The following is a 27,750-nucleotide window of genomic DNA, read 5'->3' on the forward strand; positions in this document are numbered from 1 at the left end:
GGAGTCCCCACTTAAAAACCCACCAGTGTTCTTTCTTCCTTCACATTATGGGGGAGTCCCCTGTTGAGCCTGATATTTAAAAACAACAACAGCCAGTTCCACAGTGACCTTTGCGTTTTCTATTCCACAGAGTCCCCACTCAGACCTATAGAATGTCCTTTCGGGGCCCCGGGCCTTTTCGGGTGCTCCTCCACCTGGAAGCTTTTCCCGTCCTTCACTGGCACCTCACCTGCTCTGCCTGTTACCTGCTGTGTGGCTTTCGCTCACTTATAAAAGGCGGCCTTATGCTTTAGTTGCCCAGTCTACAAAATAAACTCAAAGCTGCGGAGACTTAAACCGCACCCGGAAAGAGCGTAGAGCAGTGCTCGCTGGGCACACAGGGAATGATGTCAGTCTTCGGCGAGGGTCCCAGGAAGTCCCACCCACACGTTCTAAGTACTTACTAAATGTTGACGCAAACTGAACTCTTTGTGCCCGCGTGATAACCCGCTTACGGCTTTATCACGGAACTTAGTATGCTGTAAATGTTTGTCTGCCTCACTGACCAGAAAGAACTCCCCAAGGACAAAAGCATAATCTCCGTGAGTTCTGTATTTTCTCATGGCTTCATAGCCTAACAGCAAATCTCTGCTAGCTGGCCCTATCAGGCACCCAACCACTATTTTTCCAATGATTGTTGAATGTGTCTCATTCCCAATCTTCTCTGTACAGGTCCAGAGGAATTCTTCACCTCTCTTAGACACAAAGATAGGTAACAGAGAAATGTTTTTCAGACTTTTATTCACCAGTTTAAAAAAAAAAAAAACCTGCACCCACACTATAAACACCACACACACACACACACACACGCACGCACGCACGCACGCACGCACGGTTCAACCCCTAGACTCAACTAAAGAGTCAATACATTCGTTCTACATCAAGCCCACTCAAGCCTACCACCAGGCCACCATCAGGGTCTATGCCCGCACGGAGCGGTAGGGGCAGCGCCCAGGCTCGGAGCCAGAGTCTTGGCCTCCTTGGCAGATCCACATGCCTTTCTTTCCTAGGCTCCCACTAAGTGTGCTCACAGCAGAGTAGCCTGCTCAGGGTAGGAGATGGACTGTTGATAGGCCGCCGGTAGCCGGGCCCTGGTAGCATCCCTGCGGCGGCGGAAGGCTAGAAATTCCTCCCGAAGGGCAGCACAGCGGGCCTCGGGGCCGGGGGCATGGGCTGTGCTCAGGAGACAGCTCTCCTCTGGAGTCTTCACACCTTCAAAGGAAAGGCAGGACAGCGAGGTGAGAGCCATGGTTGGTGACTCACTGGGTGAAGGGCTCAGGCCTGAGGCTCCAAAGGGCCTTTGCATGCCGTGAGCCTAGGGAGCAGGAGACACTCCAGAGCAGGGAGACTCGGGAATTTGACTGGGAAACAGATGGACTCACCTCCGGAACATGGGAGGGTGAGTGTGGGGCCCCGGGGCCAGCCAGGAAGTTCACATTACCTAACTCTGGCTCAAGTTCGGGTCGGGACCGAGCGCCGGCCAAGCCCAGGTGCCAAGTCTCCTGTAGCTCCATGTCCCCGGGGAACTCTGAGTCCCATTCATAGTTCTCATCCACAGAAGTGTTCCTCCTTTTAGAAAGGACAGGTAGAAGGTGTGTGAGCAGAGGAACAGAGGGCATCCAGCAGAGTATGAACCTGGGGTCCTCTAAACCAGATTGAGCTTCCTGGACCTCGGCAGAGCTTCTAAGAGAAGGAGTCTTCTGGTCTCAGAGTGGGAGTAGAACATGGAAGGTGAAGAGCATTTGGGGCGGGGGTGGGGGGTGGGGGGTGGGAAGTAGAGGGCATCCGGAATGATAGGGCAGGCTGGAGGGCCAGGGCAAGAATGGGTAGGTATTGCCTTTACCTTTTGCTGATGGTCACTACATGCTCCCTTCGGGGCCACCTCTCAGGGCCACTGGCCCAGCTGCTGGTGTCTCCTGGAGCTGGGCTGAGGTAGCTTCCCCCGGCAGAGGGGGCTGTGGAGGGGGGGCGCAGGAAGGAAGCACTTCCTCTCCCACTGCTCTGGCTGGTGAGGCTGCCCCGAGGGGCAGCGGGGAGAAGCCCCGGCAGCATCCGCTCCCGCTCCCGCTCCCTCCGTGTCCAGTCAGTCAGGGCCGTGTAAGGGGGCTCTGAGGGGACCCCGACCCCCAGCAGCGCCCCGGGAAGCGCTGCCCTGAGGTTTGCAGGAGGAGAGTCTGGTGGCGGAAGGAAAGATGAGGGGGCACAGGGCTGAGTATCCATGAAATCAGGAGGTGGAGCAGGCGTGGGTTCCTCGAGAGGCGGCCAGTCCCCATCTACATTCATCTCCCGGAAGAAGGGTAGGCTCAGGTACTGCAGCAGGGGTCCCGGACCTGGTAGAGGGGCCACAGGAGGCGGTCCCACGGGGCTGATGTCTGCAATGCAGAGGGGCTGTGGGACCCCACGGGGGCTGCTACTGCTACAGTCAAAGGACTGGGCAAGGCGTTTGGCCGAGTTCTGAGGTTCTGCCCGCTCCAGACATAACCTTTCCTGTGGAGGGGCCACAGTGGGTCCCATCACAAAGCGGCCATCTGGACCCCGGCAAATGGGCTCCAGTGGCAAGTGTCCCCGACCAACTGGAGAATCCGGGTGGGGGCTAGGAGGCCGGGCAGGCTCCCCCCAGAGCAGACTCTGGCGTAGGCTGGGGACGGGGGAGCCCTGGAGCTTCAACTTGGTCACGCTGTCAGGGCTGTCTGAGCCAGGAACAGAGCTGGGGAAGGACAGAAGATCAGGGTCTGGCCTTGCAAGGTCTGTTGCACAAACCGAGCAGCGCTAGGGAGAGCGAGCAAGGCCAGGGCCAGGTGGTGGGGGCAGAAGGAAGAGAAACAGCGTGGGACTAGTCCCCAAGCCAGGGACAGCACACGCCTGGTCTCACTTCCCTCTCATTTTAACTCCTTCCGAAGGTACAATGGGAAGCAATAGGAAGCCAGAGAGGTAAAGGACTTACTGTGGGCCTGACTTCCTAGGTGAGGAGAAGATCAGCGGTGGATCTGTGAGGACATGAGAGCAGGAGGTGATCCAGGTAAATTTCTGCCCAAGCTCCGGGGATGCAACCCTCAACCACATTCCCATCCTACTGGGAAAAGGGTAGGTAAGGGCCAGGTACCAGACTGGAAGGATGCTGCACCAGGACCATGTGAAAAGGGAGAGGCTATTCTCCCGGGAAGAAGCAGCCGGTGGATGGGCAACCCCTTCAAGTGGCCAAGCAGTACTTAGGACCCCAGTGATGAGGGCAGAGGGGTGAGGGCAGCCTAGGGAAGAGAGGGATGGCACCTACCCTGGCGCAGACGTTTTCTGTGGCGACGAGCCGCCCTGCGCCGATTCATGAGGCAGGCAGCCAGGATGCTCACGAGGACTGCCACGCCCAAGAAGCAGACCCCACCCACAACACCAGCCAATACGGGCTGGGGCAGGAGACCGGGCAGCTGTGTTCGGGAGGGGTACACCTCCAGGCCTGGGCAAGGGGGACAGGAAAGAGGGCCGGTCGGTCAGTGGACTGGGGATCCCCGTGTAACCTCCGGCGACTTTCCCTCCCACTGGGTTCTCACCAGAAGTGGAGATGTTGGCTATGTTGCTGGGATCACTGATATAGTTATCAGCAAAGGCCACGAGGCGGAACTCATAGAGCACGTCCTGAGGATTAGAGGTGGAGGGCCATGGAGCGGATCAGGGCCAGCACTGCCCACCACAGTCCCTTTTGTGAAGACTGTAGTCGGGAGGTAAGAATGAGGTGGGACAGGGGAGGTGAAAATGGCCAAGTCAGGGTGAGAAGACGGGGGTTAGGAAAGAAGAGTGTGACACCGTCAAAGTCCCTAGGGGGACCTTCCCTCTCTCTCCTGGCTCCGGCACACACCTTGATGAGGCCAGGCACCAGCAGTTGGATTTCTGTGCCTGCCACGGCTTGGTCCAGTATCTCCCAGCCTTGGGAGCCTTGCCGTCCTTCCAGGACATAGCCATCCAGTCTCTTAGGGATGAGTTCTGGGGGATCCCAGTGCAGGAGTACCCCCCGGGGTGTCCGCACGGCCACCAAACCTCTAGGAGGGGACAGGGGAGGTGGCATCTCTGTTGGAGGAAGCCTAGTGGCAGCTGGTGTGGTAGGAAGCCCTGGATGGGACAGACAGACAAAATGAGGGATGAGGGTCTCAGAGTTCCTTCATCCTGTCCCTCCCCTGGCCTTCCCCAACTCTTAAGTACCCACACATTCTGCCAGAGCCTTTCTGTACCCTCTCTGGACCACAAGCTGCCCAGCACCTCTGCCCTATCCCCACTCCAGGTCTTCCCATCCATTTCTGTGCCGTGCAGGGTTGGGGACCTCTTACCTTCCGGTATAGACAGGACAATCTCGCTGAAAGGCCCACTGCCCAGCTTATTCTGAGCAAGGACGCTGAACTGGTACTGAGTATGGGGTTGTAGTCCTGGCACCAGAAGGTGTGTTGCCCCCATAGGCACAGCCAGCGATACCCAGTCATGGTGGGCTCGGTCAGGACGCTTGGCCCTGGGGGGAACACAGGGAAATCTCATCAGCAAGGATGATCGGGATGGTGTAGGGGTCCAGAGAGCCGGCCTCACCCCTCTGCTCAACCACCAAAGTCTCAGGGACCTCGGCCCCGCAAGGTCAAGAATCTATGACAATAAGGCGGCAGAGCTAGCACATGGCTAGACACAGAGGGATGGAAGGAAGGGCAGAGGGCTGGGTCGATCCAGGGTGGAGTCAGGGACAGGTCACTCACAGTGGGGTATACCAGACACTGAATCTCTGCAGATAGCCACCATCAAAGCCAGGCTCCCAAGAGACATTGGCACCCTTGGGTAAAGGTACCACAGACACATTGGTGACGACATGGGGGCTGGTGCCTGGGTAGGGGGAATGGAGGGAGGGATGATGATCAGGACCCTGAAGTAGGGTAAATAAAGAGTACATCGCAGGTTCTGTCCTCCGCCCATTATCCTGGGAGGGGATCCCGTGCCCACAGGTCCCCACCTATACCTCCCAACAGCAATACCCCCATGTCCTGTTTCACGTGGCTCCCCCAGCCCCAGCCCGCTCCCAGGCCACTAACCGAGCACATAGACATTGGTAGAAGTGACCACATGGGCCACAGCGTTGCTGGCACTGCATTCCCACCGTCCATGGGCCTCCTTGGTCAGGGGTCGGAGGATGAGGCTGCTGTTGCTGTCCACCTGGGCCTGGCCCTGCAGCCCCCGGCCCACCTAGAGAACCACTGGTCAGCCCTGAGGATACATGCAGCCACCCCTCACCAAGGGGGCCACTCATCCCTCCAGGTAACTTGTTCCTTCCCTCCCCACATGGCCTCTGACAGCCTGTACCTTCACACATCCTCCTTCCCCCTCCAAAAACAACAACAACCCGAGGGACAGTGGGCATGGACCCAGGTAGAGCCCAGTCAGGATTCAGGAGCCTTACCTTGGCCCAAGAGACAAGAGGAGGAGGGTCTCCTCGAGCGGAGCAGGGGATGAGTAACTCTCGCCCGACTTCTTGGAAATACTCTTCCTTGGGTTGGTCTATAAAAGCCGGGGGAGCCTGCAGGCCAGATCTGGATTTGGAGGGGCCTCTTTCACAGGCCCTCTTTCATCTCTCGGCTTGGGTGTCCCCCACCCCCAGACCCTTGTCACACTGTCTCAGTCTCTAACTCATTCTCCCTCTCTCAGTCCTGTGTCTTTGCTCCCAGCAGGTAGGTCTTCAGGGCAATGGTGGGCTGGGGCAGGACTCTCTGAGATAGATGAGTCTCTACAGATCATCCTCCTTGTCTTCTCCCCCCCCCCTCTCTCCCCTTTCCTCCATTTCCTGTGGAACTCCGGCAAGGGAGGCAGAAGGATTGAGATCAGACAGACATATACGTGTACGTGATTGATGTCCCACTGCCCAGTTTCATCCCTGCGTGTTGTGCTGGCTGTTGCTATGACCACCACAAGAAACAGACTTAGGAGCCCCTCCCATACCTGTCTGCCTGACTCCACCCTCTTAACATGGTTTAGAACGCCTATCCAGCCACCTAGCCACACCACAGCAGGTTTGCTGGGGGCCTCACCTTGAGCAGCACTCGGGTCACGGAAGAAGGTCCAGCAGTACCAAGACTGTTGTAGGGAGTACAGGAGTATTCCCCCAAGGCATCCTCATTCCCAAGAGCAATGATGAGTGAGCCCTCTGGGCCCTGTGACCAGCCCGGGAACTAGAGGGCAGAGGAAATGACAAGTAGAGAGAGAAGTCAACAGAGGCCATGCCGGGGTGAAGAGAGGCAACCCAAGTGAGGAGGAGATACAGGAAATTCTCTTGTAGAAAGTCAACCCATCAATTCTGGGTCTTGGCCTGACCCTCTCTCTGGACTGTAGACCTCCACCTCTCTCTCTCCTGTCAAGGGGCTATTACCGATGGGTGTGAGACTGATAGGTGCCACTCACAGAGAATGGTGAATGGCATCCCTAGAGTTGAATCACGCGAGGTTCCCTGCCTGCTGTCCTCCCAGCACGGCGTTGCTAAATTCTGCATCTCCTACCCCAAATCCTCTTCTATAAGAAAGCTCCCCGCCCCCACTCCCCCCGGATAAAGTGTGACCCCTCACTCTCCGTATCTAAATACTTGTCCGTCATTCTGGTCTGAGTACGACGGCCTATCTGTCTTCTGGTCCTCTCTAGCTCAGACTTCATAACCCCTCACCTGGACTAGCTCAGCTGTTTCACAGCCTTCCGGCTGCCCCTCCTAACTCCGACTCAGAGTCCTGATACCACAACGCCACTGCCAAAACCCACCGCTGCTATTGCCCTTAAGATTTTTGTAAACTTTCAACCAAAATTTACCGAACGCTACAACTGGAAAAGCCCTGAAGACGCTATGATGAAAAGACGCAAGGCCTCAAGGAATTTATAGTCTCCTCAGACAAACAAAAGATCTCAATCAGCTTGGAATGAGGTCATATGAAGTTGGCACGCAGTTTTCCCTTTAGGACCCAACCTGTCTTTCCAGCCTTTTCTACACCCACTCAAGTCCCTACAGGTGCTCACTGCCGCTCTCACCTCACCGGCACGATTCATCCTTTCATCAACCCACGACACCCATACCCTGCCTCTGCGAAGTGGTTTCTGCGTCGAGTGACTGCCCACTCTGCAAGATCTAACCCCAGAGTCCCAGGATTTGCGACTGATCTCTCCTCAACCAGACCTAGAAGCAAAGCCTTGTTCCTTCTCTGGCCCTGCCAGCAGAGCCTCTGTTCCAGTTCCATCCTCCAGGCCATGCTCTAAGGATGGGTACGTCTTCGTTACACCCCCCCCCCCACAGCCACCACCTAACACGGTATCTGGTAAGAAGCACGTTTCCTAACCACAGCACTGAATTACACTCAGCCACCCACTGCAGCTGCAGCTGGCCGTCTGACTATAATAACAACACCTAGTCAAGACCTTCCTTCCTGTGTCCTAAGTCTGTACCTTGTCCAACTGCAAGGCCTGCCCATCTTTGGTCCAGGTGACAAAGAGCAGTGGGGGGTTAGCACGAACTGGACACTGGATCACCCCCCGCATGCCAATGGGCAGAGGTGTCTCGGGAGGCATGGCTGTCACCTGTGCTGGGTCTGGAAGAATGCAGAGACAAGTTGGAGGACAAGGTTTTGGGGTCTGTCCCTGGGGGTAGCAGGCTGCAGGGGTGGGGTGGAGGGGTGGAAGTGGGAGCTCAGACTTACAGAGCACCGTGAGATAGGCAGAAGCGGAGGGTGGATGAGGAAAGCCATTGCTGGGCACACAGGTATAGTGGCCAGCGTCGTCAGGCTGAGTGGCCTGTAGCCACAGGCTTCCATCTACCAGGATCCGCACGCGAGACTGTAGGCGGCTGCAATGTGGCATGTGTGAGGAGGGACTCAGGCCTCGCCCAGACGAGGAGTCCCTCAGATACTACTCATCTGTTCCCTGACTCCGCTACCCAAGAGGTAGGTTACCTAATGTGGAAGACATTAATGCCATCCTGGAACCAGCTGTAGGTGAGGTTAGCGGGGTATGCCTCAGCCTGGCAGGCCAAAGAAACATCCTGGGAGGCATTGACCGTACTGTTGATGGGGGGCACCACGATGACAGGAGGTCCTGTGGGAAGTACAAAGGCAGAAAGATGTCCTCAGCATATGGTCTTCCCAGAACCCTCGGGGCTCTTCTGGTTCTGCCCTTTGTAACCTGCAGCACATTACTACGGGGCCTTGAGGGCCTGAGGCGGAAGATGTGATTAAAAAAAACATCCTCTACCAGAGGCTGCTCTCTTTTCCAAGTCTTCCCTGTTTCACAAGAAGTGACAAGTAGCCCTATTTACTCTATTTCCTTCTGCTTGGAAACCGTATGTGAAGGACGGCCATTTTTGACTCTGTTCATTTACTCTTTCGGTCCCTGACACATCCCTGTCCCCCACACAGGTCCCATATGTCACCAAAGATGCTGTAACAATGCCAGGATCTAGATTCCCCTGGCATCTCATCACTAATGGCTATTTATGCAGAAAGGACCTCACTGACTCACAAAAAAACTTTCACCCCAGTGCCGGCCCATAACCCCCACCTGGCCACCCATTTTTCTATAGGTCAACCTCATCAGGAAGTCCCTGATGAACTTCATCATATGTCCCCATGCCAGGCTGCTTCCTTGTCCCTAGTGAATCCCAGGTCCTGAGTACCATTTCCTAGGGTCTAACCTAGCCACACACCTTCTGCAAACCTGTCTCTAGCTACCATACCCCCATTGCCTTCTCCATCCCTGGACCCCAATGCACAGCCAGTTAGGGTCAGTAACCAGTGGGAAGTGACCTAAGTACACCCACGGAGCCCTGCCACAGGCTACACTGATCTCCTGGCGCTCTGCTTGCTTATCTCTCAGAGCCCTCGTAAGAACCAGTGTGGTTAGAATTATCTCTCTGCTTTGGCAGATGAAGAAGTGACGTTTCGGAGGCAGACACGTTATGAGGTAAATGCGCCCGAGGTCAAAAAGGGAGGCGAGACTTCTTCTACTTGGGCCTTCCTGATGCCAGGGTGTCTCTGTCCTTTAACTGTTATCCAGCCTTGCTCTTGTCAAGTACCAAGGACAATGACACTCCAGTGGTTCACAGATTAATCTGTTTCCCCTCCAGGACACCGGGTGCTAGGAAGTCAGAGTCCAGCCTCACACAGCTCCTTAGCCTCCCCTCCCCAAGGCAAGAGCTAAGCACCAGAGACCACGTGCCACTTTCTGTGCCCGTCCAGGTGCCGAGAGGTAGGCACGAGCCTCTTTTTTTTTGAGATGACACAACCAGGACCCGGGAGAGTCCCGGGTTTCGTGGCTTAACACTAGCGCCCACGTCCTTTCCGCTGCCATACACTGCCGGGCACTAAACCGCCCATGTCTCCATCCTTTCTCTCAGATAGGAGCCTCCTCCCCATCTTCCGCGTGCTTCCCCAACACAGGTCCTGTCTTCTCACACGGGTGGCCCGGGTCCCCAGCCCTCCCACCCAAGAGCACCTAGCACCAGCAGTTGTGTGGTATGGGTGACGCTGCCATCGGTGCTGGAGGCTCGGCAGGTGTAGTCTCCAGCGCTGCCTCGCTCCACCCGGCGGATCCAGAGCGTCCCGTTCTGCACCTAAGAAAAGGCCCTTCCTGTTTGGGCAGCCTCAGACCCTGCACTTCCAGGGTTGGCCAGCAGAGGGAGGCAGCACCCCAGGCTCAGGGAAGCCCAGGGAAAGCCCCTCCCCCGACCCATCTCCCCGCGGAGCGCTTCTGCCCCCTTCTCCTGCCCTCTCAATTCTGCCCGCCCACTCCAGGGGGGCCCACTCACTTGCACCTGACCCTGGCCCTTGCCAAGGTCCTGTCCTCGGAATTTCCAAGTCACATAAGGCTGGGGGCTGCCCCGGGCCACACAGCGCAAGGTAACAGCCTCCAGTTCCTTCACTTCCAGGACTAAGGGAGGCGTCTCCAGGAGCTGAGGGGGCGCTGTGAGGGAAAGAGGCCTCAGGGGCTGCCAGAAAGGCGATCAGCCCACAAAGCAGTGTTCAAGAGCATCTCCGAGCTGCAGCCTGCCCAGGTACATGGGAATACTAGCCCAGGGTCACCTGCCTGCTGTACACAGGACCATCCCAACACTGGCTGCATGTCCAGAGCAAGCGCCCAGGGAAATCTGGGAATCAGGAGGTGTGGGTCTTAGACTCATCTCCACCACCTATTGGTGGCACAAACTGCCTCTCTACCTGGTTCTCCACCTCAGTTTCACCTATGAAGTGGGAATGGTTACAACTGTCTCCCTTCTAGTGACGAGGAAGAAACAAGGTCCCAGATGGAAAGTGCTATGCATGCACGGGTGAGCTGCATCATTCAGGACCCAATACACCAGGAGTGGAAGTTCCTGACTCGGAGCCTAGAGGCCGACTGGATTTTATTTGAAGAACTCAGAGGGTGGGAGGGAGGGCAGGGGTAGGAGGCAAACCCAGTGAGCAGATGCCGGGATGGGGAGGGCATCAGCACTGCACTGGGATACAAGCAGCTCCCTTCTCTCTTTCACTACCAGGGCTCCCGTCATTCCCCTCCCCTCCCCACCCCCACCCCACCCCACACCACCTGCCCCCCTGCTTCATACAATTGACTGTCAGGTGCACCCAGGAGCCGTTGGCAAAATCCTGTTCAGGGCTGTGCTGGTCCAGGAAGAGCACACGGCACTCGTACCAACCCTGGTCTTCCACCCGGAGCCCCTCAATCTGGAGAGATGCTCCTGTCTGCAGTCGGACTCGCCCTGTGAGGAGGGAAGTCCTGAATCAAGGGGGATGAATGAAGGAACTCTGCAGGAGGCCCCCACCCCACCCCCAGGCCTGGTCACACAGGCCATTCCCAGAGGTGGAGAATAGCCTAAGCCTGTTATCCAAGAGTGAGGGTCTGCAGAGGGACCAATAGGATTGAGGTCACTGAGGGCAGATTGCTATGTTCAATCCTTCCGACTGCGCCTGCCTTTCAATAGATAGCTGAGATCCAGAGCAGAAAAAGTCAAGCATGGTAAGTGGACAGAATGCTGCCCTCAAATATGCCAGACTTCCCAGACTGTTAGGGGAAGGAGTGAAGAGCCAGCGTTTGGTGGTCCTCTCTGGACTTCTACAAGATTCACCATCCCTGGCATCCTTTATAAGACTAAGGTATAAGTCCTCTGGGGGTACTCCTGCTTTTAGAGGACTCTGTCCCTGGAATCCCCAGCAGTCTTTGGGGCCCTCCCAGGGACCCAGACCTCGCCTGCCAAAGCCCGTAATCCCTCAGAGCTATTATCAGCGGCCTAAGCGCCTTAGAGTGGCCAGAGTCCAGCCCAGCCAGGCCACAGTGTCAGCAGCCCTTCGCCACACATCCCATCCCCTCTGTGCCCCAGCTGACTGACCACATGCAGCCCCACAAAGCCCCACACCCCAGCACAAAAGGACACCTCATTCCCACCAGGTCAGCATTCACAGCACACCACCCGGCCGACTGAGATGCCCACCCCATCCCTCAGCACCCTCCTCTGAGGGAACCCTGCACCCTGAGAGCATTACAAGTCCCCTAGCATGTGAGAAAGGCACATGCTTGGCGGCCCAAAACAGCCAGGCACGAGTCCAGCTCAGCTGGAGGCTCCTTTGGGCAAGTTACGCCGTGACCTGTCCATTTCAGTTTCCTCATCAGTAAAAAAGAGAGAGAGAGAGAGAGAGAGAGAGAGAGAGAGAGAGAGAGAGAGAAAGGGAAAAACTGGGATGAGGTGGAAGGTCAGAGATGAAGCAGGGGAGGTGCAGAGCACCTGGCACCACTGGATGCTCAAATAAAGGCTGTTAAACAAATGAATCAGATGCACATTTGAGCCGGGCAGTGGTGGCGCATGCCTTTAATCCCAACACTCGGGAGGCAGAAGCAGGCGGATCTCTGTGAGTTCGAGGCCAGCCTGGGCTGGGCTACAGAGTAAGCTCTAGAAAAGGCTCCAAAACTACACAGAGAAACCCTGTCTCGAAAACCAAAAAAAAAAAAAAAAAAAAAAAAAAAAAGATGCACATTTGAAATCAGAAGTCTACACTCAATCCCGGGCCCGTCCCGCATCTGATAACGTATCACCTCCCTTTCCTCTTCCACATCAGTGAACTGTACCACCATGCACCAGGTTGCCCTCTGGGGAAGCCTGGCACTACCTGGATTCCTCCACCACCCCCTGCCATGTAGTTATTCATTACATCTCCCAAACCCTACCTCCTAAGCACTAGTATTTCCCTCTCTGCCACCTTCCACCTCGAAGTCTGCAGTGTGTCTCTCCCTGGGTTGTCCAGCTGCTCCATCCCGCCTACACTTAACCAGTTGCCCATGCTCACTTGACCTTTGCTGTGAACAGATGGAATTGTCTAAAATTCACAGGATGGGCAAATGTAGCTCCCAGGTGGTGCTTTCAGAGTCCTGCCTAGCCCAACCCTCCCCGTCAGTAGCAATCCTGAAGCTGTTGGGGTACCCACCCCCTCCAAGCTGCTTCCACTCTGCTCCTAGGGCGGCCTCTCTGAGGTAGACACTCAGCCTGCTTGCCTTGGGTTGCCACTGGAGAAATGACAGACATAGGATTGAGGGTGGCTAGTGGACCTTTCTTCTTCTAACAGTTGGCCCCTGGGTGTGTGGATTCTTTAGACTGGGTGGACCTTCATATAGGTCTAGGTGTAGAATCCCCACCCAGAAGATAAAAATGGGCCTAGCAGGTAAATATTTAACATAAGAATACAGTACCCTTCCTCATACCTAAAAGGTTCCTGTCACTCTAATCTGACAGACCACAGAGCCCAGCAGACCCCAGACTGCAGCTTCCTACACACACACACACACACACACACACACACACACACACACACACACACCCCGCATCATAGAACTTCTCATTATGGTAATCGCTGAGCTCCTGAGCAAAGGAAGAAAGACTAAGCATTGAATATGAGCCGTGTAATATTAGACAGTCACCATATTTAATCCTCCCCAAAAAAATCCATTATTGATGAAGGAACTAATGTTAAACTTCTTCCCAAAATTGCATAGCTATTAGGAGATCAAGCCAGGTCTCCCAAAGTCAGAGCGCTTTCCAGTGAACACCGACATCAGAATCAAATAATGTTCAGGACACTGAGCATAATCTCTGACTTCACTTAAGAAATGTTAGCCGGGCGGTGGTGGCGCACGCCTTTAATCCCAGCACTCGGGAGGCAGAGCCAGGCGGATCTCTGTGAGTTCGAGGCCAGCCTGGTCTCCAAAGCGAGTTCCAGGAAAGGCGCAAAGCTACACAGAGAAACCCTGTCTCGAAAAACCAAAAAAAAAAAAAAAAAAAAAAAAAAAAAGAAATGTTACCGGCTAATGGCTAACAGTCCTGATGCCAGTTAACCAGATTATTCAGTGCAGCATGTTGTACAAACTCACCTCCCTAGGAGGTCCAGGCTGTTGGACTGCAGTGTTTCGGAACGAGAAGGTGACCAGAGTGGCAGTCCTATCACTTCCTGTCCCCCGGGCCCACTTCCTCCTCTCGGCCTGCCCTCCACCTGCATGGCCAAACCTAATGGACTTCAGATCTGCCTACATACAGACTCTGAGAAGGACAGAGTCTGCTCTCCTGGGGTCCGCAAAGGCAAGAAACCCACACTAGATTTAAGCATGAACATGGACAAGTGTATGCTCACTCCGAAGCTCGGCAGTGACCATGCCCACACACGGCACTATGAAACCAGAAGCATAAGGAAGCATTCTGGGAAGATGCATCGAGGCAGACAGCTTGGGAGGATCAAAGGCAGGAAGGGGGGATTATTAGAGTGAGCTTGGGCCTTCTAGATGGACAGTCAGAGTTGATTTATCGAGCAATCCGGTCTAGTCATAAAACACAAGTCCCTTCTGCTCTGCTGGGCATCCCTGAAACACAGCCCCAAAGTCAACGGACTGATTCAGGCTTAGTCTAACATCCATCCCAGGAAACCTAAGTCCAGATCGTCTTTCCCCAATTCCTGGTCAGTTTCACACCACCCAGGTGCTACGCTAAATACTTTAAATACAGTAGCTAACTTAATTAGTCCTAGATCATTTTATACTGCCTTTTACTACTTCTGTGCTAGTTTATACATCCTCTACTCCACAGCTTCTAGAGCCCTCCAAAACCAGCTTTCCCTTCAGCGTGGTTCCCAGAGCTACCATCTCTCGCGATTGCTCCCACACTCTAGGCCACCAGCCTCATGCAGTCCCAGGCCATCTCCCCTCCACTTGCCCACAGGGTTTATGACAGAACAGCATTGTCCTCAGCAACCTCCACCTCCCGTTGCTTAGCAACCGCAATTGTGAGTCCCCCAGCACAAAGGCGGAGAGGCCCTCCTTCTGAACTGTGAAGCCATAAAGGGTTAATGGGCTCAGAGGCCTCCCTCTGGGGTCTTCACCAGAGGAGGACCCATGGGGCTGGTCAGGAGCTCCAGGCCACTCAGGGGCAAGAGTGGGAACAAAGGGAAGAGGGAAACCCAAAGGCTGGCGACTCCCAGTCCTTAGAGCTGGAGAAAACCCACAGGTAGAACGGGGAGCCAGCCATGTCCTGGCTTCTCTGCCTAGGGGCCCAAAGACAATGCAAGACTAACTGCAGCAAAGGCAGGTGGAGTCCCAGGGAAAGCCCTGCCCACCTCGCCTCCACTCCCCCCTGCCTCGCCTCCGCCTGGCAATAATTTGAATTTGTCCAGCCTCAGCCCTGCAGCCAAAGCCCCCCGGGCACAGACAGGCACAGACAGGGAGGCCGCCTGGGCCTGCTGTTTCTCTCTGCTTGTGCTAATTGAGGCCCACTTTCTCCAAGTCCCCAAGGCTTGTGTAGACACACACACACACACTCCCAGCTAGGCTGTTTGCCAATAACTGCCCCCAGTTTGAAAATAAACTCTCTCCGGCAGGCACCTGCCAGCGCCTCCTCCCCCCTCAGCTCAGCCAGCCAGTGACAAGAGCCCAGCCAATCCCAGGATTTCCCTCAGGATTCAAACCAAAGACAGAAAAGGTACCCCATCAGCATCTCTCCAGGTGGCCTTTTCTGGGTTTCACTCCGGCCAAGGAAGCACCAAGGTTCGCTCTGCTCTTGCCCAGCAGCCCAGACCCATCCTTAGGGCCTCCTACAGATTCTCTGACACCTTACTCAGATTGGGGCTCCATCCAGGATCAGGAACATGCTGGGGTGCAGGAAAGAGGTCTTCTTCTACTGGGAGGTCTACACAGTCCACCTCCACCGGAGCCTCCAGAAGCAGCGACCCAGCCAATCCCATCTATGCCTAGACTTTCGGGGGAACTGAACTGGACCCTCCCCCAGCAACCCCCGGTCTGTGTTCATGTTCTCTGCTACTCAATCAGACGACGACGCTCCTCATACCCAAAGAGCCCGCATCCCTACCCACTCTGCGGACCCTTCAGCCCACTCCCTAAAAGCATGGAGCCTCCACACTGGCATTTTGGACAGCAGGGAAGGGGAAGACACGGAGCAGCAGGTAGCAGACCCAGAGACGGGCACAGGGTTAAGTGGGGGGAAACTACAGAAGATCAAGATGGAGTCTGGAAGGTTGCATGAAATGAGGATCGAACAATTAGCAAGTCAGGATGGAAACCTGGAACAGGGCTGCAGGATCTCCCGTGCAAGACGCCACACATAGCTAAAAGAAGGAGCAAGGCTCTAACGTGTGCATGCATCGTGTATAAACAAACGAGTCCTTCAATGAATTAGCACTACCGGGGAGCAGGGCCATGCTTGCTAAGCAGGTGGGGCAGCAGAGCGGGAGATGCGATTGGAGAGGGCCCAGAGCAGCCCTACTCAGCCCACCTGTGCTGGTGGCACTCCCCCCTCCCACTTACGGACAACTCTTACCCACGTAATCAGGGTCAACTCGGGGAGAGTAGAGGCCGAACTGGATGAAGATGGGAAGCAGGAATCCAAAGCGCAGCCACTCGATCACATGCAGAGGGGGGCGGCCAGCTGGAGGCAGCAAGTCACAGCCCAGAACTGCACTCTCCCCAGCCCGGCCCACCACAGAGACCACCTCAGGCTTCTTTCGACCTACGTGGTGGGTAGGACGAGGGAACAGCAAGGGATCATAATGAGATATGGGAGGGGGAGGCTCCATCAACATCTCCCTATAGTCTCCTTAAGAATTCGAGTGACAGGAGGGACCCCCCAACCTCTTTGAGCCAGCCCCAGCTAGCCAATCTCCTATTCTCACATTCTCACAGATAACCCCTCGGTGGTGAACAGTCACATCCCAGGGTAACAGAGGTGACGATCCCCGGGGGGGTCTGGCTCACCGTCAGCCCCCTGGCTGATGACCAGGCTGAGGATGGTCAGACTGAGACACCAAATCATAGCCCAGCTGGCCTGCTCACCCGGCCCCTCCTATCCACAGGAGCCCAGATGGAGGGGCCGGAAGGATGTCCACTGCCCAGCAATCCCAGAGAGCATCAGTCGTTCTGATCCGCCTCAGGCAACCGGTTTCAGCTCTCACTCTTCCGGTTAATGCCTAGCTCCTGCAACACCCGAGGGAGCTGTTCCAGTCTGGAGAGCCACCAGATCTAAATGCAAGATATAAGGCAACATACAGAGTTGGTCAGTGGAGGAGACCAAAAGAAAGCGCTGTTTGAGCAAGGTGTGGGGAAGAAAGAAGAGGACATAGAGGAAAGGAAGGGACCAGCCCGGAGACCAGAGATCTTTTGGGTAGTACCGCTGGGGATCAACTCCGGGCCTCATTCCTGCCAAACTCTAACACAGCTGTGCTCCTAGCCCCCAAACTAGAGATCCTGAAGCCCTGGGATTAAGCTAGGGTGTGAACACTAGAGAACAAGAGAGTGCTGTTGGGCTGAGACTACACAGGTAAGGGAATAGATCCCAGGAAAAGCAAAGGAATTCTGGGAATGCCTGGAAGGGGATACAATGTTCTCAGTAAAGTAAGCAAAGAGAACTCACACAGGAGGAAAAGGATTTATCAGGGAAGTCCTGGAGATGAGGACCATCCTGCCTAGCCTCCTCATCATGCTTTCCTTTCTCCCGATGCCAGCAAGGTCACAGACTACATGATAAGACCATTATTCACCACCACCACCACCCCGAGTGGCCAATAAGGATCCTAAGGATCTTGCCCAGAAGCAGACAGCTAGTCTAGAACAAATCTCAGACAGAATCTAACCCCTTACCCTGTAGAGAGTGCCCCCACAGAGCGCCCACACCCAATTCCTCACCCCACTTCCCATCCTCTGTGCTAAGCCCTGGAGCCTGGAGACATTCCCTGCTCAGTCAACACTGCTTGCCATCCCCACCTGCTGAAGAATGGGAGGTGGGAGAGGGAGGCAGCATCCTCCAGGTCTGGGCAGATCCAGGCCTGGCAGCTGTAGCCACTTTCAAACCGCTGCCAGAGAACCCTCCCTCTGCCAGACACCCGACTTGGTGCCTCGCCCTAATCACTCCCACACACTCCTCTCGAGTACCCTGGGGGTGCCAGGATTTGCCAGGCCCACCATTCCCAAACCCTAGAGGCATGATCTGAGAGAAACCAAAAATGCTTTCGAGTCCCTACCATACACAAAACGAACCCTGGAGCATGGAAGGCAGGCACTCTTAACAGTACCAACTCCTCCTCAGTGTCTGAGGGAGTCACAAAGGATCAAAGATCCCTGACCTGGGCCTGGCAAACCCAAGTGGACTCTGCTCTGAAGCCTCCACCCTCTTCTTGGCCTCACACAATTCAGCACTGTCTGTAAAATGCCCTCCACGGGGCAGTATCATTCCTGCCTCTATGTAGCACCGGTTTGCCTGACTCCTGGTAATTCCCTTGCTTCCTGCTGCACCCAGTCAGCTCTCCTGGACTTCCCTGGAAAACCTTCGAATTGTACCATATAGAAGCCATTCTCTTCTGGCTCTACCAGGAATCTTGTGGCCAAGGCATCCTCAGAATTTATCCTACTTTTCCTGAAACCTTTCCAACTCCTACTCTCCATCCATCCTCCGTCCTTTGCATCTCCCCATCCAGCACTCCTTCATTTCTTCCAGGACTCCCATCCCAGCCATACACTTTTCACAGTGTCTGCAAAATTCCAGTTTCTCACACCTGATCTCCAATTACAGCAGGTCCTCGCTTCGAAGCACCCCTGGCTGGCCTCCTCCAGAATTCCCACTTGCCCTCCCCCCTTTTCCCCACCCTGCTCTCCCGGGAATCCCCCACCCCCCAATCCTCCAGGACGCAGCCCACAATACACTTCCCATGGTCTACCACAACAACAATTCTCTTTTCCCTCGCATTCTCTGGCTCCTGGAGCGCCTTCCTTTTGGAACCCGCCAAGAACTCCCCTGTATTACCTCCTACACTCTTCCAGATCTCTGGGAAGCCCCACTCACCCATCAATAATTCCACTTCGCTCCCAGAACTACCCTGGTTCTGCTTCCCCGGATAATTTCACTTCTCTCTGAAGCTCTCCCGCTCCCCCTTGGTCCCCAGAACTCCTCACTGCTCCCCATGTCCCCGCCAGCACCCCATTTCTACGCCCCAGGACACCCCCACCCTCACCTGCTCTGCACCGCACAGCTCTGCTCTCGCAGCCACACAATAGGGGGCGGACCCGCCTCCCCGCCTCAGATGCCCCGAGCGCCTCCCGTCGCCCTGGAGACCGCCAATCCCCCTCCCGCGGCGTCCAATTGGAGCCAACAGAGGCCGGGCAAGGCGGGCGGGACCCCCGCGCCTCCTGGGAGTTGTAGTTTAGAGACAGAAGGACGCGGTCGCACGTGGGCTCCAGTCGCCCCCTCGTGGAGCTCTGTACAACTAAGCGTGGGAAGGCTGATCGCCGCTTCCCGCCTCGAGTCAGAGGGGCTACTGGGTGAGACAGACCGGTGGACCAAGAGCCGCAGGAGCCTACCCCCTTTGCAGGATGCTTGCATGCCCTCCTTCCTTTATAACTTACCTGTGGCCTTCTCCTCTTTCCGAACAAGCGTGCCACAAAGGAGGCATCGAAGGTTGAAATCTGAGCCAGGGGCAGGAGCACCTGGTGGAGAGCACGATTCCCCGCCCCCTCCCTGGGGATCCACCCAAGTCCCGGACCCATCTGATCTCCTATCTTTATCCCCACCCCCACCCATTTCCTCTCGCTGGACTGGAAATACCTGTCTGTATTGGCTAGCTCCCAGCTTTTGCCCAGGCGCCTCGTGTGTGTGTGTGTGTGTGTGTGTGTGTGTGTGTGTGTGTGTGTGTGTGTGTGTGTGTCTTGCAGAAGGCTAAGCTGCTAGTTTGGGGCGCCTCCCGTGTGTGTGTGTGTGTGTGTGTGTGTGTGTGTGTGTGTGTGTGTCTTGCAGAAGGCTAAGCTGCTAGTTTGGGGCTGCCGGGGCAGCTTCTGGCACCAACGACCTAGAGAAATAAGCCCAGGGGGAAGAAATGACGGGCACCCTGACAACGGAGACTGAAAGAGAAAGAATGGAATATCTGATCCTTCACTGAACCCCTTGCAGGGTGCCAAGCCCTGGGGTAGATGCGCGTTTTTCATTGCAACTGTAATCTGCACTGAAAACTCCTGAGAAGCGAGTGCAGCTCCTTTTGACTAGTGGGAAAACAGCGGCTGGACCACACGGAGGAACTTGCCCAAGAGTTCCCACCTAGGCACGTTCAAGGTCCAGCCTGGATCACGGAACTCCACCCCCTTGGACATTTCACCCACAGGCAGAAATGTACCTGCCCTCAGAAAATGGTACCTCTCAGCTTGGCGCTGCTGTGGGGGTGCAGGCTTGCTATTTGCTCCCCCACCAGGCCCAGGCACCTCGGTCCAGGTACTACTTCCCAGTGAGCTCCTCTGGAAACCCTCCCAGAAAGCAACATACTGTCCTCACCACACTCTGACTGGGGTTGAACTCCCACTCAGTGTATCCCGCCTGTAGTTAATGGAATCCAGGTCAGAACACACCCCGGGGAAAGATTGTAAGCACACCCGAATCACCGTCAGGCCACCCCCTATAGTGGATCCAGATCTGATCCCATTGCTGTGGTTGACCTTCCATCAGTAGTAAGTCCTGAGAGCTGGAACAGTCTTCCAGGTGTAAGTGCCTGAGTGTTTTGAGCCACTGGAGGGGGAGGGAGGCGGGGAGCGGGGCGAGGGAAGGAGGCTGCCGCAGAAACGTGGTTTTTCCCACCACCCCAACAAGGGCCCAGAACTAGTGGCTTTGCCCCTCGTTTGCACAGTAGACTGCCCTAACAGCTGACCAGGTGACATCATGACAGTGAAAAGAGCAGGAACATAACGGTAGACTACGCGATCAAAAGAGGAAGTCTTTGATTTCCTGGTTCCTTACCAATTAATTGTAAGGCACTGGCCCCACCTCTGGTCCAAGAGTTTCATTTCTGCAGTCTATGGTGGTTTCTGATAGATACACTACTCACTTTCATGTGGATGTTAAGATACTTTTTTTTAAAAAAAGGAGATTTTACACGGTTTTCAAATTAAGTTTCTATGTTCATGCTTTTCCCGAAAGCTTGGTGTTTTTTTTTTAAATTATTATTGTCATTTTTGTCTGATTGATGTATCTTACGTGTTTTTTGTTTTGTTTTTGTAAGAAAGGGAACCGAGTCCTGTGACTTGTTCCCTCCTTACTCCAGAAGTGAAGTTGATTTTTTTTTAAAAGTAATCCCTAAAGGTCAAAACTAAAGATTTTACCCCCACTTGTCCTTGGGCCATAGTAGTCGCTCCTCTGGAAAATTTTATTCAGCTAACCAGGACTGCATCTAATGTATCAGCTAGCTTGTTTATTTCAATTTCTGGGTGAGAATATCAGAAAATGGTGAACCTGGGGAGCCTGTGGACAGCGTGTCCATGAGTCCTGGTCCTCTCACCTTTTAGAACCTGCCTCTGCAGCCTGTTTTCTCACATACCCTTTTGTCAGTGTGTGGTGGCATGGCAGTCCCTAGTCACTATGATCCTTCACTTATGAGCATCTTGGTGTGTATTTTCTGTCTGGCTTGAATGTCCATTCCCCAGATTGCATGAGCCTATTTCAAATAACGAATAAGATTATAGTAATGTGCCGCCAGGCTACTCGCCTGCCTGGCTTCCGAGGGTACCCTCTCTGCGAAGTTTAAGTCTTCCTTCTCCAGGCTGTTTTGGACTTTCCTCTGTTCGGAGATTGGCTCTGAGAAGAAGGGACTCTGCCTACTCCGGGAGATCCCTGGACCTGCCACACAGGGACTGTTGACTTCTCTGTTTGCTTTCTGTATGCCAGCTCCAAAAGACAAGAGAAATGAACTGTCCCTCTCTGTGAAAAAATGGACTCCAGGTGGTTCCCCCAGGCAGGCCCTCACCTTATGGCGGCACCTCCGATGACAGGCATGGAAAGTGTCAGGAGTTGGGGTTACAGACTTTTTTTGAAGACAGGACTATCTGGTACCTAAAGGAGGCCCAGTCTCTGTAGGAGCTCCAGGAAGCCACACCTACGTCTTCCTTTCAAGTATGTGTTTTTTGTGGAACTGAACTGAGGCTCAATGGATGTTGGGTAAACACAGGATCTCAGGCCAGGGGAAAGTGCCGGAGTAAAACCTAGGTCTCCCAAGATCTCACCCAGTTCCCTCTTTGGCACATCCTATGTCCCCTCCACCAAGTCATTTATTACTTACACCTGTCCTACTGATTAAGTGGCTTCTCTGGCACCCTCTCCTCCCCTGAACCCTGGCAGTTACCTAAGTAAAACACCTAAGATCAAATTTGGGTAAAATGGTATGATAGGCACATCAGACCTGGGGCTATGGAAAGAGCAAGAGTAAGGAGCCCTACATTGACCAAATATTCCAATCAAAATGCCTAAAACAGAAACCTAGAAGAAAAAAACAAATAGGCCAGGTGGTGGTGGCACACGCCTTTAATCCCAGCACTCGGGAGGCAGATCTCTGTGAGTTCAAGGCCAGTCTGGGCTACAGAGTGAGTTCCAGGAAAGGCACAAAGCTACACAGAGAAACCCTGTCTCAAAAAAAAAAAAAAAAAAAAAAAAAAAAAAAAAAAAAAAAAAAAAAAAAAAAAAAAGAAAGAAAGAAAGAAAGAAAGAAGAAAAAAAGAAAACAAACAAAAAACTCAGGAAGGCCTCAAAATCAACTTAGGGTTTCTTTGTGTAACCCCTGACTGTCCTGGAACTTGATTTGTAGACCAGGCTGGCCTCGAACTCAGAGATTCACCTGCCTCTACCTCCCAAGTGCTGGTATTAAAGGCATGTGCCACCACACCTAACTAAACAAAGTCAACCTTAAACAAAGGTCAAGGATACAAGACCTTAGTAATTGATCCAGTGAGTGGTCACTCCCAGGGTATCAGGGAGACAATGGAGGTCACCAGTCTCAACTATAACCCAGAGAAGGACTGAGCCAGGGGTCTCTGCCACCTCCTTGTGGGACAGCTTCTATGTAGACTTGGTACACTGGGTAGAAGAGTTATGTAAAGCTGTCTGTCAGAACAAGGATGGGGTAGGAGAGCAAGGAGTCTTAGGCATAACAGTTACGAACTAAATGCACTGCCGTCACACATTTAGTTAGGTGAGGGAGCCTTTCGTGTAGTTTATTGTGAGACTTAGGTGGGTGAAGAATGGGATGCCTGTAGTGAAAGCAAACACTTCACTCTAATGGGGTCTTCAGACTCATTTTCCTGCCCAGAGGCAAGCCTGAGAAGGGGCGTGGGCTTCAGTGAAGACACCTGGACAGGTAGGGAAAGTGGGCAACAGGTTTTTCCCTGGGCTGCCCAGCACCCACAGAAGCGCCAGTCAAGCACAGCTCTTCCAGAAGGCGGGGACTGACTTTATTGCCAGATGGCGTCTCTCGGGGAATATGGCCCTTTCAGGTGTTCAACAGTGATCCTCCCACCTGTCCCCCAGATGATTTCCCTGGAGGCTAAGAGGAGACAAAGCTCAGAACAGGGGTCTCCAGGGGCCCATCAGACTGGACTAGGGCCAGGCTTCCCCTTCTTCCTCAGTTTGATTCGGTTTCTCTTGAGTTTCCTCACCCTCGGCATCTCATAGTTTTTCTGGGCTCGGAAGACACAGAGTCCCACAGCCAGAATTACCAAGAGTAAGAGAAGGAGCAAGCCCTTGGCCAGGAGGCAGAACACTGAAGACTTCTCAGAATAGCCAGGCTCTGGGATAGGAAGAAAGGAAAAGAGTTCATTAGAAGAATGGTAGGTTGAGAGGGCAGTCATCTATCTAGTGTCATAGAAAGGCTCTCCAGTTAATAATCAGCTCATCTCTTATGCCAAATGTCTCTAGAAATACCTATTCTGTGCACAGAACTGGTATCTGGCCCTCAGTCTCAAGCCAAGTGCCGAAGAATCCTCTGGAAATCCAGAGCAATTGATAATAAAAGGCAGGGTCCCTCCCTGATCCAATGGCAAGCCTCTACAGAATAGTGTTATGTTCTAGGGTCCCTGGCATTCTCCTTAAGAGCCTCAGGCAGGAGGGGAGGTGGCATCCTGAGGCACAGGACTTGCACAAGCTCAGGCATTGTTTCTTGGGTTCTAGTACCTGCACAGAAGGACCCAACAGGGATGAGACGGGAAGTGGAGTAGCTGACGGGGTTGCTGACCCTACAAGTATAGGAAAGGGCTTCGTCACCAGGCCTCCAAGATGTACTGACAACAGAGCCTTCATGAGGAGTGTCAGTGCTGTCCTGAGATGAAAGCCAGCTGTAGGTCACATCCATGTCCGCCCTCTCTACGGAGCACGTCAGGGATATGTTACAGGCACCTTCCTCAGAAATCTTAAAGTTCACAGTGATGTGGGGCCTTGACAGTCGCCCTAAAAGAGAAAAAAAAACATGAAGACCCACTGAACAGTCTGAAGTTGGGTCTGTTTTCCTAAGCCTCTCAAGTCTTGGGTATTCTTGCCATCTTGAGAGGCCCTTTACTCAAAATAAATAAATAAATAAATAAATAGATAGATAGATAGATAGATAGATAGATAGATAAATAAATAAGCAAAACCAGATAAAACAACAATATAATTTGTGGTTGCAGGGCCACAGAATATCTGCTTAGACAGATATACACCAGTGGTTCCTTGTTACTTCACTCTTAGTTTATACACCTCCTTCCCCTAGATCCTCTTTGGTCTCACTGATTGTACAGAACATTACCACCCTCCCAAAGACATTTACATTTTAATCGCCTCTCCAAGATCCTAAGTAGATTCAATGTGGCAGGTAGAGAGAAGAAATGTTGGTTCAGGTGGGGGAGGAAATGATTAGTAACCCTCAAATCACACAGGGGGATAAAGGGCTCAAGAGCTATTTATCCAGAGGATGCAGTCTCCTGGGTGAGAAAAGGGCCCTTAGATGCTCTATTCACAGTCCTCATCTCTCTCACTGCTTTGGGAACCTCTGTGGAAACAGCCTCAGTCCTAACGCCTCCTTCTTCTAGCCCCCTCTCCCTGTGGCTGAAGCTCAGACACTGGAACAGAGCACACTAGAGGCAGTCTGCCTTCCAGGTCCAGCCTCTTAAAGCTTACCCCAGTTCCTGAGCATCCATGCCAAGCTCAGGAAAACCAGAATAATAGGAGTCTAAACTCACGGTAGACACGGAGATTGTAAGACTTCGTGATAGAGAGCTGGGATGTCTTCAAGTTGACTTTGGCTTGGTAAAGGTCAGAGTCCTCCCAGGTCAGATTGCTGATACACAGAGAGTAGCTGGACTCTGGGATGCCCACTCGACCTCGGTAGCGAGGATCCATCACAGTGATGTTGGCTGGCTGTCCTTCTTCCCCTGGTGCCACTACGGCGAGGTTCTTTTGAGAGAACCAGATGATATCTTTAACCTCTTCATCAGATGGTATTTCCAGAGAGAGGATGATAGACTCTTGAAGGACTGCAATCACTTCCTCAGGGTCCTCCTCATCTCCCGAAAACCCTTTGGCTGAAAAGAGATGTATGTAGCCCAGCTGATATCTCTGGGAGGCCAAGGCTAGCTAGCATGGTAGCTATGGCTCCTCCTCATCAAAGCACCTTCTCTGCAGTGTGACTCTTTAGCTACCTCTTGTAGTTCTAAATTTCCATTGTACCCCGAGTTGGTCAGGGAGGGTCCCCATTTATTGCTTCACCATCCAACATTTTCCTTCTTCTTTGTCCTTCTGGAACTGCAACCCCTTCCAGATCCTTCTCTCTTATCCTGCTCTGAGGCCGTCCTCCATCCCTTGGAGAGTGGAATGGAAGTTCCTCAAAACTAGCCTGGGATCCAGCTTTATCACTCCTGGGGACGTACTTGGCACAATTCAAGTCCACATACTGCAGTGATGTGGGCGCATCCGCGTTTATTGCAGAGCGAGTTACAATGGCCAAGCTATAGAATCAGCCTCGGTGCCCATCCACAGGAGGGCTGACATATTCTCTCTAAAGAAAGGGTCTTGCTAGCCCAAGACCAGGTAGAACAGAGGCATACCAAAATAATCTCATGCAGCACTAGGCAACCACTCACCTTCCCGAAGCAGCAGAAGGAGTGACCAGAGAAAGGCTCCCATATCAGCAACTCCTGCCTGGGAAGAGTGATGTGGTCAGCTCCCCAGGCCGTGGAAACACAAGCTGGGAAGGGGCTCCTATAAGAGGAATGACTGACTGATATTGACGGGAAGCCGAGAGGGAAATACTTCTCACTTCAACTTCCTCTGTCCACATTTAAGCTCCTCCCTGGCCTTAATGGAAAGATGTTTCTCCCCAGCCCAACAGTCAGATGATTTATCTACTGACTCAGATTGCCCATCCCCTAAACTCAGTTCAAATCTCACTTCCTAATACTTTCTACCCCCAACTCTCTGTATGTCCAGATCTCATAGAAATCATATATGCACGTACCAGCCTGCTCCCGGCCCTCAGCAAGCTCTCCACCACCTTAGTGTTTCCTGCGTTGCTGTGATTTTTATCTCCCCTGAGAGTCTATATTTTATTTCCTCTGTATGTTTCACTGTTCCTGGCCCCTGTTAAATGCACATTCGTGGCATTAGAATACATGAGTGAGAGAAGTCTTTCCGTTTAAAGCTATTTGTATTCCCATTTGTGATGCTATTTGGGGGTGAGGGGTTGATCTCTTTTTTTTTTAAGAAACTGTCTTCCATCCACCTTTCTCTTCTGCTCAAGTGTCTGTAAAAACAGTTTATGACCACTCAGTGGTGATTCCCTCTGATTCGGCAGTGAGGGCTACAGACAAGTCCCCAGTGGCCGTCTGGACATTCCAGGCTCCACTAAGGAACAGCTGGATGGGCCCAGAGGCCACACGCCCATCTGCAGTCTGCCACCTCCCATCTGAGAGCAGTGGACGAAGGGGCAGGTACAGCCCATTCACCCTGACAGTCCTTCTTGGCCACAGCCTTTTTAACCCACTTGCTCTTCCTTCCCAGTCCTAGGATCTCGATAGAAACAGGGATCAGGCATGACCAGACGAGCACCGTTGGTGCTCACCAGAGATGGTACCACACACGTGCAGAACTTCCCAAGTCAGCATGCACCAAATAGGATTCACTGAGTGAGCAGCCTCGTTTGTGGCTTGGAATGACAATGTCAGCACTACAGACATTGGAGATTCTGGGTTACACAGAGCAGTGGTAGGCAGGCTGACACAAGACGCCCCTGTGAGGGGCTGGTGGCCCGCTCTGGGATTAGTCACCACCAGAAGGCATCCTGGAGTCCTCTTAGACCTGGCTAGTGGAAGTCCTAGGAGTGAGGTGCCAGCATCTGGAGTGACTCCAGTGGCGGCCGCAACTTCAGCACGGCTGGCTGGCCCAGGGGTTCCTGGAGGAGATGAAATCTGCAGGGTCCTCCTCACACTTTTGATGTAAACGCCATCACTGTGCCTTTTGCAGAGGTACCGTCCCATCTGGAAGTCAAGGTTGGTGCCACCTGAGTGGGTTCCTACTGCAAGGAATTCAAGGACATCCTCCCTCTCCACTTGCAGGATCTCAAGGGCTCCAGAGACTGTGTGAGTTCCCCTATAAACTGTAATGTGAATTGAGAGAAACATCACCTAGACCCCTCCCTAGGCAGCAGGGAAAGGCTGATTCTCTTTCAAAATACTGTTTCAGGCCAGGCATAATGGAACACATCTTTTAATACCAACACTCAGAAGGCAGAGGCAGGTGGATTGCTCCGAGTTCCAGGTCGCCCTGGTCTACATAGTGAGTTCCAGGCCAGCCGGAGCGACATACTGAGACCCTGTCTCAAAAAGAAAATAACAATAACAGCAACAATAATTTTAAAAAGAGTTTCGGTTAGAGTTGTTAATGTCATAGAAAGATTTAAAATCATTCAATTATCAATGTTGATCAAAGATATAGAGAAAATCAGATTTGAGAAGAGATTGTAGAGAATCAAGGTTTAAAAAAAAAAAAAAGCATACTCTGGAAAACCCCACACACCACACCACACGGTGGGAGTGGGCAGAACCCAGCCAACCACGGGTTCAGGGGCAGTCTAAGCCCTGGCCCCCCACCAGACTCCAGAGAAACCCCCACCCCACACCATGTGGCCGATGGCCCTGGGTGGCTGGCACTATAATGATCTCTTTCTGATGAGAAAGCACGGCCCAGCACAGCACTAGGGCGACCAGAGTGGGATGGGGAGACCTACACACAGGCCTGGGGCTGTCCACTCCAGGCTACAGGAAGAAAACTCGGGCCCACTTGGTACCTCGCTGCCCCAGCCAGATGGACACATTAGTGTGAGCAGAGGTATGGTATGGTGGTTTTTTTGTTTGTTTGTT

At 53.4% G+C, this 27,750-nt stretch overlaps 2 protein-coding genes across 7 annotated transcripts; both read right to left on the reverse strand.

Annotated features, from left to right (window-relative positions):
• Window positions 1–797: 797 nt before the first annotated feature.
• Igsf9 (immunoglobulin superfamily member 9) lies at window positions 798–19,058 on the reverse strand. Of its 6 annotated transcripts, none has more exons than XM_037211219.1 (21): window positions 18,961–19,058; window positions 16,321–16,584; window positions 15,887–16,075; window positions 10,628–10,780; window positions 9,833–9,987; window positions 9,520–9,637; window positions 7,983–8,124; window positions 7,731–7,876; window positions 7,480–7,622; window positions 6,087–6,227; window positions 5,462–5,578; window positions 5,097–5,247; window positions 4,767–4,890; window positions 4,356–4,531; window positions 3,890–4,140; window positions 3,585–3,669; window positions 3,314–3,490; window positions 2,984–3,026; window positions 1,883–2,746; window positions 1,481–1,608; window positions 798–1,251 (listed from the first exon to the last, which is right to left on the reverse strand). In XM_037211219.1, the coding sequence occupies exons 2-21, from the start codon at window positions 16,376–16,378 to the stop codon at window positions 1,067–1,069; spliced, it is 3,546 nt and encodes a 1,181-aa protein (XP_037067114.1). In that variant the 5' UTR covers window positions 16,379–16,584; window positions 18,961–19,058; the 3' UTR covers window positions 798–1,066. The 6 variants fall into 6 exon arrangements, with proteins under 6 accessions (XP_037067114.1, XP_028721396.1, XP_037067115.1 ...); XM_028865563.2 differs by lacking the exon at window positions 18,961–19,058 and adding an exon at window positions 18,570–18,676; XM_037211220.1 differs by lacking the exon at window positions 18,961–19,058 and adding an exon at window positions 18,401–18,511.
• A 3,494-nt stretch (window positions 19,059–22,552) lies between these two features.
• On the reverse strand, window positions 22,553–25,645 carry Slamf9 (SLAM family member 9). The gene is made up of 4 exons (XM_028865635.2): window positions 25,477–25,645; window positions 24,577–24,918; window positions 23,534–23,806; window positions 22,553–23,150 (listed from the first exon to the last, which is right to left on the reverse strand). Exons 1-4 carry the CDS (start codon window positions 25,517–25,519, stop codon window positions 22,951–22,953), a joined length of 858 nt encoding a protein of 285 aa, XP_028721468.1. The 5' UTR covers window positions 25,520–25,645; the 3' UTR covers window positions 22,553–22,950.
• Between the last annotated feature and the right edge of the window lie 2,105 nt (window positions 25,646–27,750).

The sequence above is a fragment of the Peromyscus leucopus genome, chromosome 15, assembly GCF_004664715.2.
Source record: "Peromyscus leucopus breed LL Stock chromosome 15, UCI_PerLeu_2.1, whole genome shotgun sequence".
In the NCBI taxonomy this organism is placed as follows: domain Eukaryota; kingdom Metazoa; phylum Chordata; class Mammalia; order Rodentia; family Cricetidae; genus Peromyscus; species Peromyscus leucopus.